Below are 18975 nucleotides of genomic sequence, written 5' to 3' on the forward strand. Positions count from 1 at the left end.
ATCCTCAGTTTTTTAGAACTAATTATTTCACAAAGATGTATGGATTAATTTCACTGTGTCTCTTTGAGCCATAACCAGGTTGTTACACTTCAGTTGTTGTATGGATTAAGCAGATTGTTCCTTTTGGACAAAGCCAGGTTAGCTCTTTCCCCCTGTCTCCAGTCTTTATGCTAAATAAGGTTTAATCTAACTATTCCTTCAATGTTTTTCATCTACATTCTCCTGCTTTAACCTTCTGGACAACCGCCAGTGCTGCATTCTTGCAGCACTGTCAACCCCAGACATGTGAAGCAAGTCTTAGGTTTGGCCTGGCCTGAAAGCTGCTGTTGTGCAGTTGGTTTAACAACACCCTCAAACGCACAGCAGACTCAAGTGTATGAAACTTTAATAAGGAACACTGAAATTGTCCTCCAGTCGGCCCCAGCGATTAAGTTAGATGTCAATAAGATGCCCGTTCTCTTCGCTTTGTTTCGGTGATGTCTGGGCAGCTTGTTTGCTGGTGCTCCAGTAAAGGATTCCCTCTTTTTTCCTCCCCCCGTGCCGGAGAGAGCAGAGATCGCAATGAGAGAAACGGAGACAAACAGACAGATCAAGAAGGAGGCGGATTGTCCTGCATTTTTGTCTCTGTTGTTAGGCATCGAAGAGAGACGACCATTTGGTGTGGAACGTGGCTAAATAGAGTTGGAAATAGAAATAGAAGGGAAAGAGAATAAGAAAGAGGCCTTCCTTTCTGTGCCCAGCTGAAGCTAATAGCTTCTAGCCTTTCAGAGGAGACATGATTTATTTAAACCAGTTTACATGAGGGAGCAACATCACGCAGTTCTCCACTCTTCTAATCCTTCCTTAAAAAAAAAAAAAAAAAGGGAAACCTCCCTAAAAACTGCCGAAAATAAAAAAGTACAAGCCCTACTTTTAGTCTTCCATCCTGTGCTGCTTCTGTAGCATCACTCGGCTCCCCAGGAAATAATTTCTGTTTGGGTTGTCGTGCATGATTGAATTAAACCAGAGCGAAAACAATCAAAACAGACAGCAGAAAAACATCCAGAATGAATAGAAAAGCCACAAAAACATGACAGCTTAACAGAAAGAAATGCAACAAACAAACAAACAAACCAGTACCAAATACATGGCTGAGCAGGTTGCACAAGGTCACAAGTTGGTTGTGTGTGACTTAAAGCGAAATTTTAAAATATCTAAAAGATTTTTTTTTCTAGCTGATCACAAAAAAAACAATTAAAAAAACATGTTCAGTAGCAGATGTCAGCCTCAGACTTGGCAACTATACATCCATCTGCTCGTGAAGTTTGCTTCCTCACATTGAAATTAAACTCCAGTGCCCATTAATGGGAAAATATCCAAGTTTATGAAGAACCGTAAAGGAACACATACTGCCGAGGTCGGTTTACTTGTCATGGGTAGTATGACTCACAGGCTAAATATAAATATCTCGACCTGTGCTGCACCAATTTTCACAACTCTCTCTTTCAAATCCCAGCGCTATGGAAATGTAATTCTAAATCGCTCGAGTCTTCAATGAACCCAGTAAAACTATTAGCTGCTGGTGATCCACCTTGTTTTCCTGGTCCATTTCGTTCCTGTGTGGTGCAAGTTACTTCCAACACAGCTAAAAACATCTGCATTAAAAGTGTCAGCTTGAGTGTCGGTCCTCGGAGAACGGCTTCACTGGAGCACAATGCACTGCATTGAACTGCGCAGCCTTAAGAAGTGTGGAAGTTTCCACAGAGGCCTTGGACACAGCTGCAGCTGTAAACCCTCTCTCCATGGCATCAGAAATGACTTAAATAAAGCAGAAAAAGCAGAGTAGGGAGATCACAACCAGGGGCAACTGGTGTATTTCTCTCCAGGGTGAGCCATATCAAAATCTAGCAAACATGTACTTAAGTATCACATTAGTGCATTTGATTAAATGAAATGCATTTATTTGTATTTGTTGACCCTTTGCGCTTTTCATGCTTCATGCATGGGGAGGGTGATACAATCTGCAAACACATCGCTACATGCCACTAAGTCCTGCCCACTGGAACTTTAAGGTAAGTTAAGATACTTCAAAACACCTTCACAATAATAATCTTTCGCACTACAATTTAGTGAAAGACAAATCTGCCTTGATCAATGTGAAAGTAATACATAAGAACTCTTGTCAGTGTATGCTATTGATAGTGACAATGTTAATTAACACAGTGCCACCATAAAAGTAGCCTACCTTACTTTGTCTGCACAGTATGCCACTACAGTGGTTAAAAACAGTACAAGACCGACATTACACATTTCCCTCTTATTTCAGCTATGTATGCCAACACTTGCGACAAATAGGACTGGTGATACATGGTGCACTGTTTGGCTGAGATACGCTGTCCTCCACTCAAACGTGCCCACAAACAGCAGAGGGGACACCCATGTAAACACACACAACAGGCTTTTCCCCGTGAATTTCTGTCTTTTTTGTGTCAGTGCCACTTAGGAGCCAAGCCCGATTGACCACTTTCACCACTAAACAGCAAAAAAAGACAACAGTCTACCTTTGCATGTCCTACAGGCAGCGAGTCAAATTAAATTATAAAATAAATGTAAAAATGTATTTATTGTCATGAATTAGGAAGGCTTTTTGGGCTCTAATTTCTGAAACTGACAGTGGGGTTTTAAAACCAATTTCAAACTTATTAAGCATGTTTTTTATGCTTTTTTGTTATTTCAATTTATTCTACTTTATGTGCAAACTCACAATAAGCATGAAAACAGATCACGGCTTCAAAAATGGGCCCCTACTGGGTTAAAGGGGCTATCGAGATGGCTTAAATACATTCATCTGTCAACTCCTTTGATGAACAGCTGAGGGGGGAATAACATCTTTTATCTTTCAGTGATTTCAAATTGCATGCAAAGCTGGCTCCGAAAGGCTTTTATTTCATGCCTAAAAAGCAATCTATGGCTGGAATCTCTTTTGCAAAGGAAAACCAGTGCTGGCACACTTTGTCCCTTTTTGCTATGGCTACCTCTGCAGGATAGATGAGCTTTTGGAAATAATAATATCCCCCCAAGCAGGGGAGTCGGTGTGTTTAGCTGCGCTGTCCCCGAGCTATCCGCATCAGCAGGGTGCCCCTGTTAACGGCCAGCTCTTATCTCTCTCCTTCTGTCCTTCCCTCTCTATCCATCTCTCCCCCGCCTCCTTCCTCCACTGTCTCTCCTTCCCTTATCTCCCGTTAAGACTTTTCTCCCTCTGCCATCGCAGTTCTTCTCTCTGCCGCTCTATTTCGGTTTCCTCTCTCGTCTAGCTCCCTCCTGTTTTCCCCTTCTCATGTTCGCCCCAATCTCCTCATTTACCCGCCCATTTAACACTTACCACCTTCTCTCCATGCCCACACACACAGTGTTCATTGTGTCCTCTGTTCCTCTGTCACTCATTGCCTTCACAACAGGAAATGTTTGATCCAACTTTTCACTGTTCACACCAAAACTTTCTGACATCCAACTTTGAATGATAGCGTAGGAATGCTCCGACTCTTGATGAATATAATAAAAGATCCTCATTGTTCATGCAAATGACTTGGTGCTGTAAGCAATTAATTACTGAAATGTCGTGCTGTTTCCATCAATCAAAGGGAAAAATGGCTTTAACGGAATTCTTGAAGTTTGAAATATCAGGACAGAAATCTCTCATACAGTGCTTTAAAGATGTAAGACTTATTTACTGTGCAAGATAAAATGTACGGAAATCAACAGAGTGTAAAGAGTTGTCGACAGGCTGCCAGTCAAAATCATAGACATGGAAAACTAGATGTGACGTTATGTCATAACTCACGGTATAATGGCGGCTCTTTGGCTTCATATTCATGCGGGTTCACAGCACAAATGTCCAATCTGACTAAGCTTAAAAAAAAAACCAACAACAACATCAACAACAACAACAACAACAAAACTCTTCTCTGCCCAATCACTGCAAATACTGTATGATACAACCCCCTAAATTCCGACATCAGACAGACGTCTTTCAAATGCTGTCCCCACCATTTGACGAGCACCTCTGATGGAGTCCTGTGTACCACGCTTGGTGCCCGGCTTGAGGACCTCGCAGTAGTGTATTTGACCAAGGGAAGAAGGGTGCAACTCATTCATCTTCCTTTCTCTATACTATAGAGGATTTGAAGAGCGGCCTTCCAGGCTCAAGAGCACTTCTCTAACTCCTGGGCTACTGCTGCCCCATTTTACACAAAGAACTGTCTATTTTTTCTCCTCCCCACAAGGACTGTCTGCACTGAAAATGAGATATCAGAAGATAAAACACATCTGGATTCTCACAAGATCAGCCACCAACACCTCACTGATGAACACTATGACATTATTGCGTGCAACAAACTTGGCGCTTCCTCCAGTAGAGATCATATCCACCGCTTCAAAAGCCAGTCAAATAAAGACTGTACAGACACAGTTTGTGTTACACTTTGAGTGTAATATTGAGAACCATCGCTGTCCTCTCAAAGTTTGGCATTTTAGAAAATTACAAAGTGACTGTTCTGAGAACAAAACATGAGTAACACTTTGGCGACAGAAGCTCATGTCCTCTATATTGGCCACACCCTGAGGTAGACATTGAGTGAAGAAGATCTTGAGGATCCCATCTAACCATAAAGAATTCGATTCAACAAGAAAGAAAAAAGAAAGAAAGATGAGAGTAAAGAGGAGTACTGTGAGGGTAATAAGCATTTAGAAGGCTCTCCATGAGAGGTAGAGCTGCTGGGGAACTGATGCAAAAGAAAATGGAACTACACAGGCTTGACTAAGTCTAGAGCACTACTCTTCCACGGCAGCCTACATCGTAGGCGTTAATAAACAGAATATCTTTTGGACTGCTGGTCACACAAGCCCAAACGTAAACCAGCTGATAAAACCATGCCAACAGCCAAGCCAGGAGCGGTGACATGTGGCCTACGTATGTGCTACAGAGCCCACCTGTCTTTAACTTGTCCTGCTTGAATAATTCAAATTGTCCAGGATACAGTTAAACAAAGTCTTCAACAATGATTAAACATGCCGTTGGAGATATGATGAAGATAAATGAAGGTAAAACAAAAAACAAGTCTTCAGACTCCCTTGTCAAAGCCTCCAACTAGGCCACTATGCATCCATATCTTGCTGCATCCATTATTGAAACAACGTAAATGTCATTCAGGGTCTCTTGTTGGTGAATTTTATATGAGCACACTGTCAGACCCAAAATCTGTATTACAAAGCCCCTCAGACCAGAATGGTCTGTAACAGCACTTAGAACAGAATTACAGATCACATCAATTATAGATTGCAGAGTCTAATGGGACCAAAAAAACATGTTGTTATTTGTGTTTGCCAAAGGTTCAGTCATGTTTTGTAGAGGTGAACTACTCACAGTAGGACTCCTACAGGAAAACAGAGGGGTGCTATGGACCAGGATTGCTCTTGAATCAGCTTTACATTTTGTTTGTGCCTTTCGCATTGAAATCATAAGACATTCGAAACCACACGAGCCTCAATGCCTCGCATTAGGAGTAGCGCTTTACTGAAGCAAATTCAAACTGCAAAACGTGCTGCCAGGTCTGAGGACAGTTTGATAATCAGTAGAAGAACTTGAAAAGATCGAGCATTTTAACTGTGAGGCATTGCCACTAGTAGTCCAAGACATTTTGCCAACACTCCCTCATGGCGTTCCATTCTTGCACTGTAGCAAACGGCTTAGCGCTGATAATTGAATGAAAACAGCTCTGCTAGTCCCAGCAGGAAGTCTTGACCTTTGCCACGTGTCATCTGTTTCATCTCCCATCTCGCCTCGCATCATCAGAACTGCAATGAGTACTGAAATATTCAACATTCAAACAAGCAATATGTCTCCTGCAAGAAATCATTCAATCCATTCTGAATATCAAGTAGGTAAAAAAGGGATTCCTTCCTGTTGTAATTTTCATCATTTATTTTGCACGCTCACCACGGCACATTTTCATAAATTGCTGTTTGTCAAGTACAGTATACCCAATTTCAGCCGGTGCTCTGTTTCCCTGCATGTCCTCCTCTCCATATTCCTGTCTCATTCAGTTTTAATTACAGCTCCTAGGATTTATACCAGACTCCTCAGATCAGCCGTAACCACCGTGTTTACGACCACATTTTAAAGATGCTGCACCTAAGACTCGGTCGAAATTACGCCGCAATTCATAGACGGCGTTCTGTCATGTAATTTGAACGGAAGAAAATGAAAAGCGCCTCTCACATGCAACAAAGTATGCTCGAGATGGTTAATCATCAGGATCGCACAAATTCACGTGTACGCGACGCTCCAGCACATTCCCCACAGGACCATCGGCTTTGAGTGAAACTCACAGATCAGAGTGTGATTGATGTGTGGTGTGGATGTGCAGGAACTAGAGTGCTTGATTGATGTAGCATGCCAAAGAGGAAATAGCAGGGTGTTGATGAGGTGTGTCTACAACATTGAATTTTGTTGTCATAAAATAGAAAGGATGGTTCTACATCTCAGGCAGAGAGAGCTTTTTGTCTTTTTCAGTTCGGGTGCCCAACTTTGGAAAAAATCTCTTTAGAAGCGAGAGGCTATATTACGTCCCTGTAATTTCCCGGCCTGTGACAGCCGTATTAACATGCAATAATAGGGCCATTAGCCGCTGTTGATGACAGTGGTCAGCTCTGATGCATGGCACTCCCTCTCTCTCACACAAGCTCGCTTTTGTCTTTCCTCCCTCTATCAATGAATTGACTTGGGATGTGGCATATCCGAGGAGAGGCAAACCACTGGGCACCACCGCCGCCCCGCCCCCCACTTCCTCTGTGATATTTGTAATTTACGTGATCACAGAGCTGAGCTGAACAGCTCTTCAGACGAGAGGGATGTTTCTCATGACGCAGGTGCACACTTGGCCGACGGCAGGCTCTCATGACCCTAAAGCTAATTCACATGGCTGAGTCATATGATGTACATGAAAAGAAGTTAGTCTTTCTGATTTAAACACAACATTTTTTTTTCTCAATCTTAAAATTCTGCTTTTCCAAACGTTCCTAATATTGTTAAGCTGTGGTGAAACCTGTGGTGGTGAAAAAGTAATCAGTTCATTTATTTATCTAAAAGTAGCAACACCACAGTGTAAAAATATTTTGTTTAAAAAACAATCCAGCATCTAAGATTATACTGAACTATAGTATTGGCATCAAAATATACTTAAAAGTACCAAAAGGGTACGTACTCATTTAGCAGAAAAGCCCATTTCAAAGTCGTCTTTCCTGTACATTACTGGCCTTTAATAAATAGTACATTCCCGTGTACATCACTCTAATATTGAGGATGGTAAATATGGGGTGAATATTAATTTATATACTTTAAATAGCTATTACTTTATACACATTTCCTCTCAGTCAAGTCTTACTGATTTAACAGTATCACCATTGATTGCTAAGCTGGGGAGAAACGTGTACAGGCCATGTAATCACTTAGTTTTTCTTCAATACTGATGACAGTTTCCACAGTTTACTGTTAACGGGTTATCGGAAACAATTTTTGTGCACCTAATCAAGTAACAAAATCCCGCTGGTGCAGGCAACTTTCACGCAGCTCTGCACTATAATAGCGTCTTTATTTTTGGCCACTCATCACTTTTGGGCTGGATGCACTACTTTCTGAATCATTTATCTCTCTTTTCATATGCAGCTTTTCTTTCTTTCTTAGTTTTATCAAAATAAAAGCACCAATGCACTGTATATACATATATCCCTGGGTTACAGCCACCTACTTCTTCAGATGAAAGCAAATACGACATGACCGTGTCACCAGTCACTTTTCTCATGAACACACAGACACGATCTAAGAATATTCATACCGTGTTGTCGTCATGTATTTATTTCCACTACTGAGAGCCACAGCGGTTTTGGGATATGACTTGTCATTTCTGGCACGATTTCACTGAAGGTTTGATTCTAACATCACCGATCATGCATACCCCGCATACACAGAAACACACACCTGCTTGCTCCAGTCACTTAGCACTGACAAGCAACAGCAACAAGGCACCACAGTTCGATGGGAAATGGGAAATGACATGCAACTAACAAGATTTCACCTCAAAGACTGCCATCTGTAGTTACACATCTTGAGCTGACAACTGTGATTATTGGCTGAAAGAGCTGCAGATATAAAGGCATGTGCATGTACGTATGCACACACGCAGCTTTTTGCACATTTATGTGTTTGCAGATAACCAGGTGACGAGTTAGTTTTGGTATGGCCAACAATGACATTTGATTAAATTTTCTTGACAGGATACCCACCTGCTGCCACATACTCGTGCAATATACACAGGCACGCACGCATACACACACACACACACACACATAAACACACACGTACTCGCCAGGCTAATATGGATCTCACGTTGACATGTTGATTTAGAAACAGTGGAGAGAGGAGAAGAAAAGGCTGAATACCAGTCTGATTGGGTTATAAATACTCTCAATGGGGTCTCTGCCTCATAAAGATTATCTGTAGCACACACAGCACAGAGGAAAACAGTGTATGTTTGTGGCATTAGGGGTGGGGGGATTTGAGTGTGTGTGTGTGTGTGTGTGTGTTTGTGAGAGAGAGAGAGAGAGAGAAAGAGTGTGCATTCAGAAAAATTCCATCCGGAGTGCCTCTAGCTTGCAGGGATGAAGCCTGAATATTTTATTTGACTCCAGTGAGCTCAAAAAAAGACACGCACAAAATATAAATAAATAAAATGAAAAAAACGGCTCCAGCGTCTAAACGAGTCAAAGTGTTTAAAGGTTCTCCACTTCACCTGATTGTATCCTTCACACGTCTTACATATGGGTTTTGTGGCACCAGTCCAACTATGCAATCATGCGCATGGAACAGAGACTTTAAAAGAGCACTGCGATTAACACAGTAGGCACTTCAGTCCACATCCCCAATGTGGGAGCCCCGTCTCCGAGATCACTTCCAACGTAAGGCATCGACTCAACCTACCAACCTGGTCGACTCGAAGAGTCGTGTGATAGCAATTCCGGCTATATTCCGGTGAACAGAAGGTGTACGGGGTAGCTGTGTCGGATCAGTGTCTACCTACATTCACGCCATTGTTCACTGACAGGCTCCAGTTCTTTGTGTGTGAAGAATATTTTCACTTAATACCTTCCAGTTTGAAGGGGAGGAAAAGACATAAGTCAGGTATGTTTGCAGAACCCGTCCCCTGAACAGTAATTATGCAATCATAGCTTGAAAATTGGAACTAGGCACTTGGCAGGTTGTTTCTTTACTACTTTGAGCACCAAGAGCTCACCATCATGGATCTCTAGTACCCACAACAGTAAGCTACTTTCACTGGTGCCGTGCTCTTTTCTTGTTCCGTTTTGTCTCTGACTGCCACTGTCCCCAATTTCTGAGCAGCGTATCCCACTGGGATTGCAATAAGTTGAAAATGCATTCTTTACTGGGCGACCATTTTGCAAGTAGTGTAACTGAGCTGTGTTGGGTTTAAATACTATGTTGCTAATAACAGTGTCAGGTCTACTAGAATGACTTTCAACATTTCTGATTGGTTTTGCTTGCATTAAAATATGTTTATCGACATTCGTGATGGCTTTGTCGCCCCACCACCGCCACTACTGATGGACTACTTCGGGAGCGCCTCAGGAGGCTAAGAAAGGCAGAAAGGACAAGGAAACTGAGCAGCACCTGGAGAGAGGGATCATCACTGGATGCACAATCCCTCCCATCCTGTTTGTCATGGGCATGAACCTCATCATCAAAGCATGGGAAAAGGAATAGACGAGACGCTGGTCAGCTCAGCTTGGTTATGTTGTTCTCTCTGATCGAAGTTAGTGCAAATAAGCAAGTTTTAATGCTTTCTCAAGGTATTTGACCTTCCTCAAGTGCTTGTTGTTTATTCGAGCTAGGGGTTGGTGTACTTTAGGGAATCATTTGAATAACTCGGCTCTAAATATTAAATACTCATCACACTGAGCACTGAATCAAACTGTATTTCTGTATATATTATAGATCAGTTTGATCAAGTTAGCATGTTTCAGAGGGCATTTTTCAATCATTTATCCATTACCTCTGACTAACCACTTCAACCTGAGAGGTGCCAGTTCACCTCTGGGGCAGCGCCTCTGTCTGTCACATTAACTGCATGTGTATATGTTTATGTGTTTATGTAAAACCGCTGACAGGGAAAAAAAGAATTTCCCAATTTCCCAGAAGGTACAGTCATTGTAATATTTAGTTATTTTATCAATAAACCGCGCAGAAGAATGGCCCAGTATTAGCAGAGGTACACAAGCATCGCTATGACGACAATCAGAATTCTGGCTGAAGGTTATCACGATGCATCAAAGGCAACAGAATTCTCTGCTTTGAAACTCTCAGAATTCTGAAGCCCATAAAGAGCACTGACACAGAGAATTCATTTCACACTAGCTGAAACTCACACCAGTGACGGCACCTTGGCCGAAGACGTTTTTCAGAGAGACCGCTTCGTCTTTGTTCAAATTATTGCAAGTTTGCAACTGCTCCTTGCACTGTAATGATGAACGGAGGAGGAGACGGATCTACGACGGGCTTTGAAGATGGGCCCTTCGACAGAGAAGCTCTGGACATACTTTTTATGTTTTTCAACGCACCAGACGAGAGAGAAAGAGGTGCACGAGGAGACTGGGAAGAGGTCTGGAACTTCACACCGCCACCTGAAGAACCTGGACCGGTCTTCCAACAGGACAACAACATGGCTCACCTTGCTCCAGATGTTGCTCCGGAAGAACAACCGCAGCCCAGTGGATCCAGACGGCGACCTCGCGAAGAAGATGATGAGGAAGAGGAGAGGAGCAGTCGACGATTCAGATGGTGGGATGAATTCGCCGATAGTGACTCAGACAACGACTGGGACAGTGAGGACAGTGATGAAGATGAGAGCGTGTCAGAGGAAGAAGACGAGGATGAGGAGAGAAGCAGTCAAAGACTTGCGTCCCAGGATGAAACTGCAGACCACAACTAGGACAGCCTCTGCTCTCGTAAGGCCGGCGATGAGGCTAAGAATGGGGGAGTGTCAGAGGAAAAAGAGCAGGACCCACTTCCTGAAAGAAAAAGAAAGAGAGAAGGTGATGAGGATGAGGATGAGGAGAGGAACGGTAAAAAATTCAAGTTGCGAGATGAATTTGCAGACAGCAATTCAAACAGCAGCTGGCATAGTGAGGACACTGATGAGGACTGCACAGACTCCGAAGAAGAAGAGGAGGACTCACATCCTGGATTGCCAGCAAGAGAGAGGGGCAAATCCAGACTGTAACACCACCACTCACTGCGACAGATACACTGCGACTCCTCTACCTCGACCACATGACATCCCCTCACTCACCATCAGCTTTATCCCAACCATTTCTCTATCTGTTCTTCCAAGCCGGATATCCAGATTCATCCTTGTACACAGACAGATGACACCACCGTCCGACTACCAGTCCACTCTCGATATCATCCCACCATCAGCCGACTGTCCCGGAGGAGGATCCCTCTTTGAGTAGGCTCTCCCAGCGTTTCTTCCTGTAAGTAGTTTTTCCCTTGTTCTGATCAAGAGTCCATGGGGGGGGGGGGGGTAACTGTACTGCACTGTATCAGTAACTGTACTCCATTGACTAAACTATGCATGAAATTACAACAAGCAGCCAACTGCCAGGTCAGATTAGATAAATTTATCTTTTTTGGCACAGGGCACATATTTAACACTGTTGGGTGGGCTATTACTGTTGGGTGGGCTATTAGCTATTAGTGGGCTGCGTTCAAGACTGAAATCCAGAGTGGTTTTGTGATGAATTCTGTATTTCATAACAGCCAAGACATTTTTCCTGTTCCTGGAGAAAATAATCCACGTTTGTAAGTTTAAAACATTTTTGTTTGTTTTAATCTGCCTAACTGGAGCCTCAATGCCTCACATTAGGAGTAATATTTGCTTTGGGGGATAGCAAGTAAAAAACAAGGAAAACAACAAAAAAAAAATATCAAGCACTTTACTGAAGCGAATTCAAACTGCAAAATATGCTGCCAGCTCTGAGAACAGTTTGATAATCAGCAGAAGAACTTGTAAAGATCAACCATTTTAACTGTGTCATCTGTTTCATCTCCCATCTCGCCTCGCATCATCAGGACTGCAATGAGTACTGAAATATTCAAACAAGCAATATGTCTCCTGCAAGAAATCATTCAATCCATTTTGAATGTCAAGTAGGTAAAAAAGGAATTCTTTCCTGTTGTAATTTTCATCATTTATTTTGCACGCTCTTTCAGCAAGTTTACCTGCATGTCGTGGATCGGCGGTTAGGGTATCGGACCCGTAACCGGTGGATCGCTGGTTCGATTCCCCGTACTGGTGTCCATGGCTGAAGTACCCTTGAGCAAGGTACCTAACCCCCACTGCTCCCCGGGCGCTGCACGCGGTCGCCCACTGCCCCGGGTTTGCTGTGTGTGTGTGCACGTCACTTGGGTGGGTTAAATGCAGAGCATGAATTTCATTGGAGTGAGTTCCCTCCAATGACAAAATATGTCACTTTTTTTTGTTTTTCTATTTTAACTTTCACAACCTCAAGGCCGTCTCAGTCAAATCAAAACCTGGGCATTCCAAAGCCTCAAAATAAATTTCTTCTAAATTCCTGAAAACTTCACTGCTACGGAAACAACAGGATTAAATCCTGTCGGTGCAGAATTTTAAACATTTGAATATCAACTAAAAAGGGGAGGAGGGGAATTCAGGTGCATTTTAGAAAATGTCACCCTCTGGCCCAGTTGCTGCTCCTCTGAACATTGCACCTCTGTTCTCCGACTGAGTTTTGTCTCTGGCTTCTCCTCTGGCATCTGGCCCCGTCCTATCCTGAGTCCAGAGAGAGTGCTCTACAAGGTAGCAGCTGCCAGAAGATTAGTGTTGATTCTGCCCAAGGTTTGTTCTTTGCAGTTTGCTACTTCAGATGCAAATAAAAACCCTGGCGGGGCGATAAACATCTCCGCGTCGATTGCCATTCCACCCGACTCGGTACACTAAGTTTCTAAAGGGAAAGCACGGCAGAGACGTGGGATGGCATGTCACAGAGATTGGACGTAAAGACTGAAACCCTGATGCTGCTGATCCATTAAGACGCCCACTGGACTAGCTTGTATGGTTCCTCCAAGATCTGTTGTATGAATCAGAAAAAAGCAATACAACGTGCATGCTTAAAATCCTTTCATTCCAGTGCCATAAAAAGCATAAAGGAGTGAATGGATGGAAAGTCAATCCAAAGACTGTGATCCTATTCTTTTTTTTTTTTTTGGACGGATTTTTAATCTGCTTTTGAAGCCGCAGTTCTCTTGTTTCAAATCTGGACTTTTTAAAAACACAGTGTGATGTTACTCTACAAGATGATTGCAATCCTGCCAATTTGAACTTAAAGTTAGAGCCAAAAGGCATCAGCGTTTTAGAATTAATATCATGAAATCTGAATAAAATCTGAGGTGCTTGGTTTTCATGTAGCAAAAAATATCTCAATAAGCAACCTCAGGCATGAGCGCGCCCAGCGGTGACAGCCGGTGGATCCAAAATGGCTAACAGAGCTGTCACAGATGTTTGGACGACAGCTGCTCATTTCTCTTAATCGCTCCTATGTAATGACTGATGGTCAAAGTATTTCCCCTGAGCCACGGTTCTGTGTACACAATAACAACAGGAGATCAAACTGAGAAAATGCCAATGTGACTAAGTATTTGGGCACTCATGGATGTTTACCCATTCAGTTGGATTTGAATGTCTTATTACAGCATTCTGCTTGTTTTATAGCTGTCAGAGAAAAACTGCCCTTAATTATTTCCTCTCCAATATCCAAGCACACGATTGTCTTTAATTGTCTTTTTCTAAAGGGGAGAGAGGATGATGAGTTATACTGGGTTTAAGCTATAAAATTCTATATTTTTGCAGATATCTTAAAAAGTGAATGATGGAATTTTTTACATAAAAAGTTTAGCTTCATTCCTGATCTGTTATTTAACAATATTAATATGTTAGCATTTCTCTTTTATTCCTATTTCTTGGTGGTCCAAACAGTCATGATGGTACTGCTGCTCTTAACTGCGTAGCACATTAGTACTTCAATCGAACAGACTGGAACAAACACACAAATTTCGACAAGCTTTGCTGCTCTCTAAAATATGCTTGTCATGTCCATGATCATTGTGACAGCAGCGCGACTGCAGATCATCCCATCAGATTTCTGTTTTGATCGGAAGGTTTCCCCATGGAAAGATGAAGCTACTGCTCCATAAATCCCCATGGAAAGATGAAGCTACTGCTCCATAAAACCACCACATGAAACTATTTTGGTTAGATTTCCTTGAGTTCTCATTTGTTACTTTAGGCACCCAGACAGAAACGGGACGCACCTTTAATGAAACCGTCAGTAGCGGCCATTGTGTTAGGCACGCTTCCGTCTCCCTCTCTGCTGCTGAGTTGCAAACATTTCTGCTTATGGCTGAAATTCAGACAAACCGTGCCAACGAACAGATTTCCCTCGAGTTTCCATTGATGAAAACCCTCAGATGAGGCCCAAATGTTGTGCGGTTCGCGAGCTGTCGTTTGTGCATGCGGCACATGCCTTCATTTCACTATCCAATTTGCAGCTGTAATGAAACCGACATACTCAGTTTTCATTTTAAACTCTTGGAATCTGAGATTGTTTTCTTTAGACAGATGGGGTTTGTTTGTTCACAAACATCATCAACATGTCAGTCAACAACCCTCACCAAACTCATTACATTAACAGTACCTTTTTAAAGTGGTGTCTTTTACTTTGACTTGCACATTTACCCTCTATTAACAATTAAATATTCTCTCCTTAGTTCATACTAGTGTTTGAAGCACAGCTTTCTGTGTCTGGAGCCCTCAGGCTGTTGCCACCAAACCAACATGCTTTGTTTTTAGGACTATTTTAGCACCAGACAGCACATGATGATGACAACAACTGGGCCAGGTACCTGAGCCCATACTGAGAAGTCAGTTTAATAACTGACGATATTCCTGATGCCGTCATCTGAGTTCTTTTATTGATGCGCTTCAAGTCGTTTGAAAATGCAGAGATTAATCCTTGCAAAGCCATTTGATAAATGTCAGGCCTCATATTGTCATAAAATTGCTGTGAAATGTCCATTAACGCTGGCAGAAACAAAAAAGCGCGACAGGAACCATTCATGCAGGAAAATACGCAGGCACAAAGCAATTTATGGCATCAGTTACGGAGACAGAAGAATAGACTGACGAGCAGATGATTTTTGGGAAAATTAAATATAGGACTTGTTGTTTCATTATATGTTGGAAATGCTGTGTTGTGCTGTTCCTTTTCCTTTTTTGTGTGGTGAAACACAAACAGCACTGCTGCATCCCAGCAACTTGATTCCCTGTATAACTTGCAACTAATAAATAAATAAAGCTGAAGATGGATGCGCTCCCAGTTTTGTGACATGATTATAGGAGATATTAGAGCAGTTTGTATTCAGGACAGAAATAAAACCTGTCAAATGACACACTTATTTCTTGTACTTTTTTTCCCACCACAATCTGCCCTCTCTGCATCTCATTCAGACCTTTAGCGTCTGAGACAATGCACAAAGCCTTCCTGCCACAAAGGCCTTTTAACACAAGCATAACGCAGAACTTTGATAAAGTTTAGCCTAAAACAGTCTCATACAGACACTAAAGAGTACCTTGATGGGACAAAATGCCAGCATTTGGCCCCCAGGAGGGAATGAGACCCCGGCTGTATCTATGCTCAATGTAACGCTCAAACCTGCAGATGGTTAAAACCGGAAACTTGTTCTTATCTGCTTCTTGACAAGCAGAGAGGACAGGCCGGGTGTCACACACGCACAATGAGCTTGAGGGAAAAAAAAAAAGATAGAAGCAACTTATTACAATTTCTTTTTTTCTTTCAGGTTACTGGTTGTTCTTTTATGTGCTGCTCAAGTCTCATCTCTGTCCTGCTGAGCAAGTCTCGTTGCGGCCTGCAGTACATGTTGCAGCTGATGAATGAATATCCTGCTGAATTCGTTTGATACTGTCACTGATCAAGACTCAATCATAATTCAGTGTTGTAAGACTGTAATGATTCAACCTTTCGTGACAAAGGAGGTTGCTAAAATTGATTTGTCATGCATTTTCCTTTGGTCATAAATCATCTGGATCTTCAAACACATTGATTTAGCCTATTTATCATATTGGACAGAAGTATAATGTTGACAGAATGAATTTCATATCCCTGAAATCAGCTAACAACTTCATCTTCATTGACATTCAAGAATATATGTTGTTTTTTTTCCCTCCATGTTATCCTGCTGCTGGGAAACCGATAATGACCCCTCACCAATTTTTTCCCATTATCATGCAGACGGATCATATCACTCCATCATGAACTTGGGCAGCCTGCAGAGATTTTGTAGTGACATGCAGGAGGCCTCTCTCTCCCAACTGTTTTTCTCTTTTACCAAATTCTGTACTTCCTTCTCAGCAAATAATGATAAGAAACTAATGTTACAATTAAGAACAGAAACAGACAACGACGATTTTGTCCATGCACTCTTATGAAATGAGTCTGTGAGAGTCAAGAATAAAGATCAAATAGTCAACATCAAGCTGCTAGCAGACATGGAAAAATAACAGTTTAGTCTTCTTAAATAAACCTCAGATCTCCAGGCATGAGACTCATGAAGGTCAGACATGAAATCATCGAGTGCAATGTTTCAAACTTAGTCTGCAAATATATGCTGTTTTAGAAGTTACGACAGCTGTAAAGTACTTTAATAAAAGGACAAGACATCGCTACACCTGAAAACCTTCTATTATCAAGTGACTGTAATACCCCAGGTGAACCAGGTACTGAAATGCCACAAAACACAGTGAAAATGCCTACAGATGTGCCTGTTTTCAACAAGACAATTCACAGACTGTTATACGAGTCAATACATATCTTAATGATGTCAGTGTTAGACTTACAGAAGTAGATGCATGAAAAATCTTCATCTGCGCTGACAAGTTAGATATCAGGGAATTGGAGTTAATGAGCCCTGGGTATTCCCTCTCAGGCATCATACACGGCAAACTGTCCTCCTGGTGGATGTTGTTGGGGCTGCATGCTGCCTGTGAGGAAGAGAGGAAAGGACAGGACTGCACTTTTTGTGATGAAGGAAATGCATTTTTATAAAACATAACAACAAGTTATCAAGTAGGGGCCCATATTTATTAAATGTCTCACAACAACAGCAACTTCAGAGGAAAACACTCATACCTCAGAGCAGGACTTGAGATTAATTTATGAAGCCTCCTACATTGACTTTCAGCAAAATTCCTCTATGGACAAGGTGTTCAGTTTTACACAACTCTGAGCTGCAAAACAAAAACAAAGAAGAAAAAAAAAGCTGCAGTTTTCTGACAGTTGAAATATTTAAGATAAAATCTGAAATGCAGGAAATAGGACTGAACCTTAAAGACGGTCTTTATGCGTACAAACAAATCATTCTATATATGCAAAAATGTAATGAAAGAATGAAGTGAAACAAAAACAGAAACAAGCTGTAAGTTATCATTGAGAAGCCAAACTTTAAAGAGGTAAAACTTTGAACTTGTTCAATCAGACCTGTCCAGCGTAGTCATGCTTACAGCATATAACAGTGCGTTATTTTGCAGGGACGATGTTGAAAACTCTCATTGGCTGTAGCCTCGTCTTCTCTTCCATTTAGTTCCCCTCTCAGCGACTCCCCCTTTCATGTTGCCTGCACGCAAGGAAACACACCGATGACTGGAATGTCAACCAGTTTAGGAAAATGCACCATATCATCAAATCTCTTTTTAACATAACATCATTATTATGAAAAATATGACCAGTTTCAAGATGTGTATTAATTCAGGAAATAGCACACCAGTACAATGTATTTGAGATTCGTGTCAATGTGTTTGATTTCGGTCGAACGCTCATTGTTCTAGGAACAATGAACCAGAAACACAAATACATGCGTACAGAGATGTACACTCACTGCTTCACACACACAGTAACCATACATATTTGGACACAATGATAACATGACGCTATACATGCGCACATACACACACACAAAAAGCTTCTTGCCGATTCAGACATGCATATGTGTGAATGCATGCGCACACTGCGCACAAATGCACTGATTCCCTACACAAGCTGTCCATTCTCCCATCAAGCAAAAGCTGTCACTTTACAGGCACTAGCAACTTCATCACTTCAATCTGCATATACAAACACGTATGCACACACACAAAAGTGACAGCTCAATTTTCTACTGCACAAGTGCTTTTCTCTCCATATCCACTGTGTTAGCATGCCATCCTGCTTTTGCCTCGAGTAAGTGGCAGGAGCTTCTTCCCGTCGCGGCGGCGGTGGAGCTCCACGATCTGACATCCACCCTTTGACTCCACTTATTTGTCTGTCTCTTGCTTGCGCTCGGTTCGTGTCGCTTGATTCAAACTGGGTCAACAATCTCAGGGTAAAACAATGACGTGCTCATTCATCTGTCACTGGATGTTAGTGCTATCATTGTCACTAGGCAGGCAGGCAGCCTGAGGACAATTGCAACTCAAATTTTATTGTATACAGAGATCTTAATTGGTCAACGTGCCCATCAGAACACTGAATTAGAGGTACTATTTTGGACTGATGAAACCAATGAATGAGTAATGGCTAAATATTTTGCTCGTATTTGGTAATCACTTCAGGGTTACAGAAGATACAACCTTGGGTTGTGTGAGCCGAAATGACTCCGATCATTGCAGTATTTAATTCTGTACCAGTGCATAGATTAAACATTGCATTAATTAACATAAAGTCCCATAAGGGAAAGTTTTCCTTTTACTGAATAACACCAACTTGCATGTGATAAGGCAGAAAAAAAACCTGCAT

At 42.0% G+C, this 18975-nt stretch overlaps 1 protein-coding gene across 4 annotated transcripts in view; it reads right to left on the reverse strand.

The window, feature by feature from the left end:
- LOC124055432 (gamma-aminobutyric acid receptor subunit gamma-3-like) overlaps positions 1–18975 on the reverse strand; it is a 93906-nt gene that overhangs the window by 1499 nt on the left and 73432 nt on the right. The window contains exons 10-13 of one of the 4 annotated variants that reach the window (XR_006842641.1): positions 17683–17818; positions 17335–17432; positions 17043–17186; positions 10914–11118 (exon numbers count right to left, since the gene is read on the reverse strand). Coding sequence is in view for 1 of the 4 variants with exons in the window: in XM_046382284.1 (XP_046238240.1) it covers positions 17810–17818 (9 nt within the window). In the remaining 3 variants the exon portion in view is untranslated. The other 3 variants (XR_006842639.1, XR_006842640.1, XM_046382284.1) reach the window with 3 other exon arrangements.

Source organism: Scatophagus argus, chromosome 24 (assembly GCF_020382885.2).
Source record: "Scatophagus argus isolate fScaArg1 chromosome 24, fScaArg1.pri, whole genome shotgun sequence".
NCBI classification, from domain to species: Eukaryota; Metazoa; Chordata; class Actinopteri; family Scatophagidae; genus Scatophagus; species Scatophagus argus.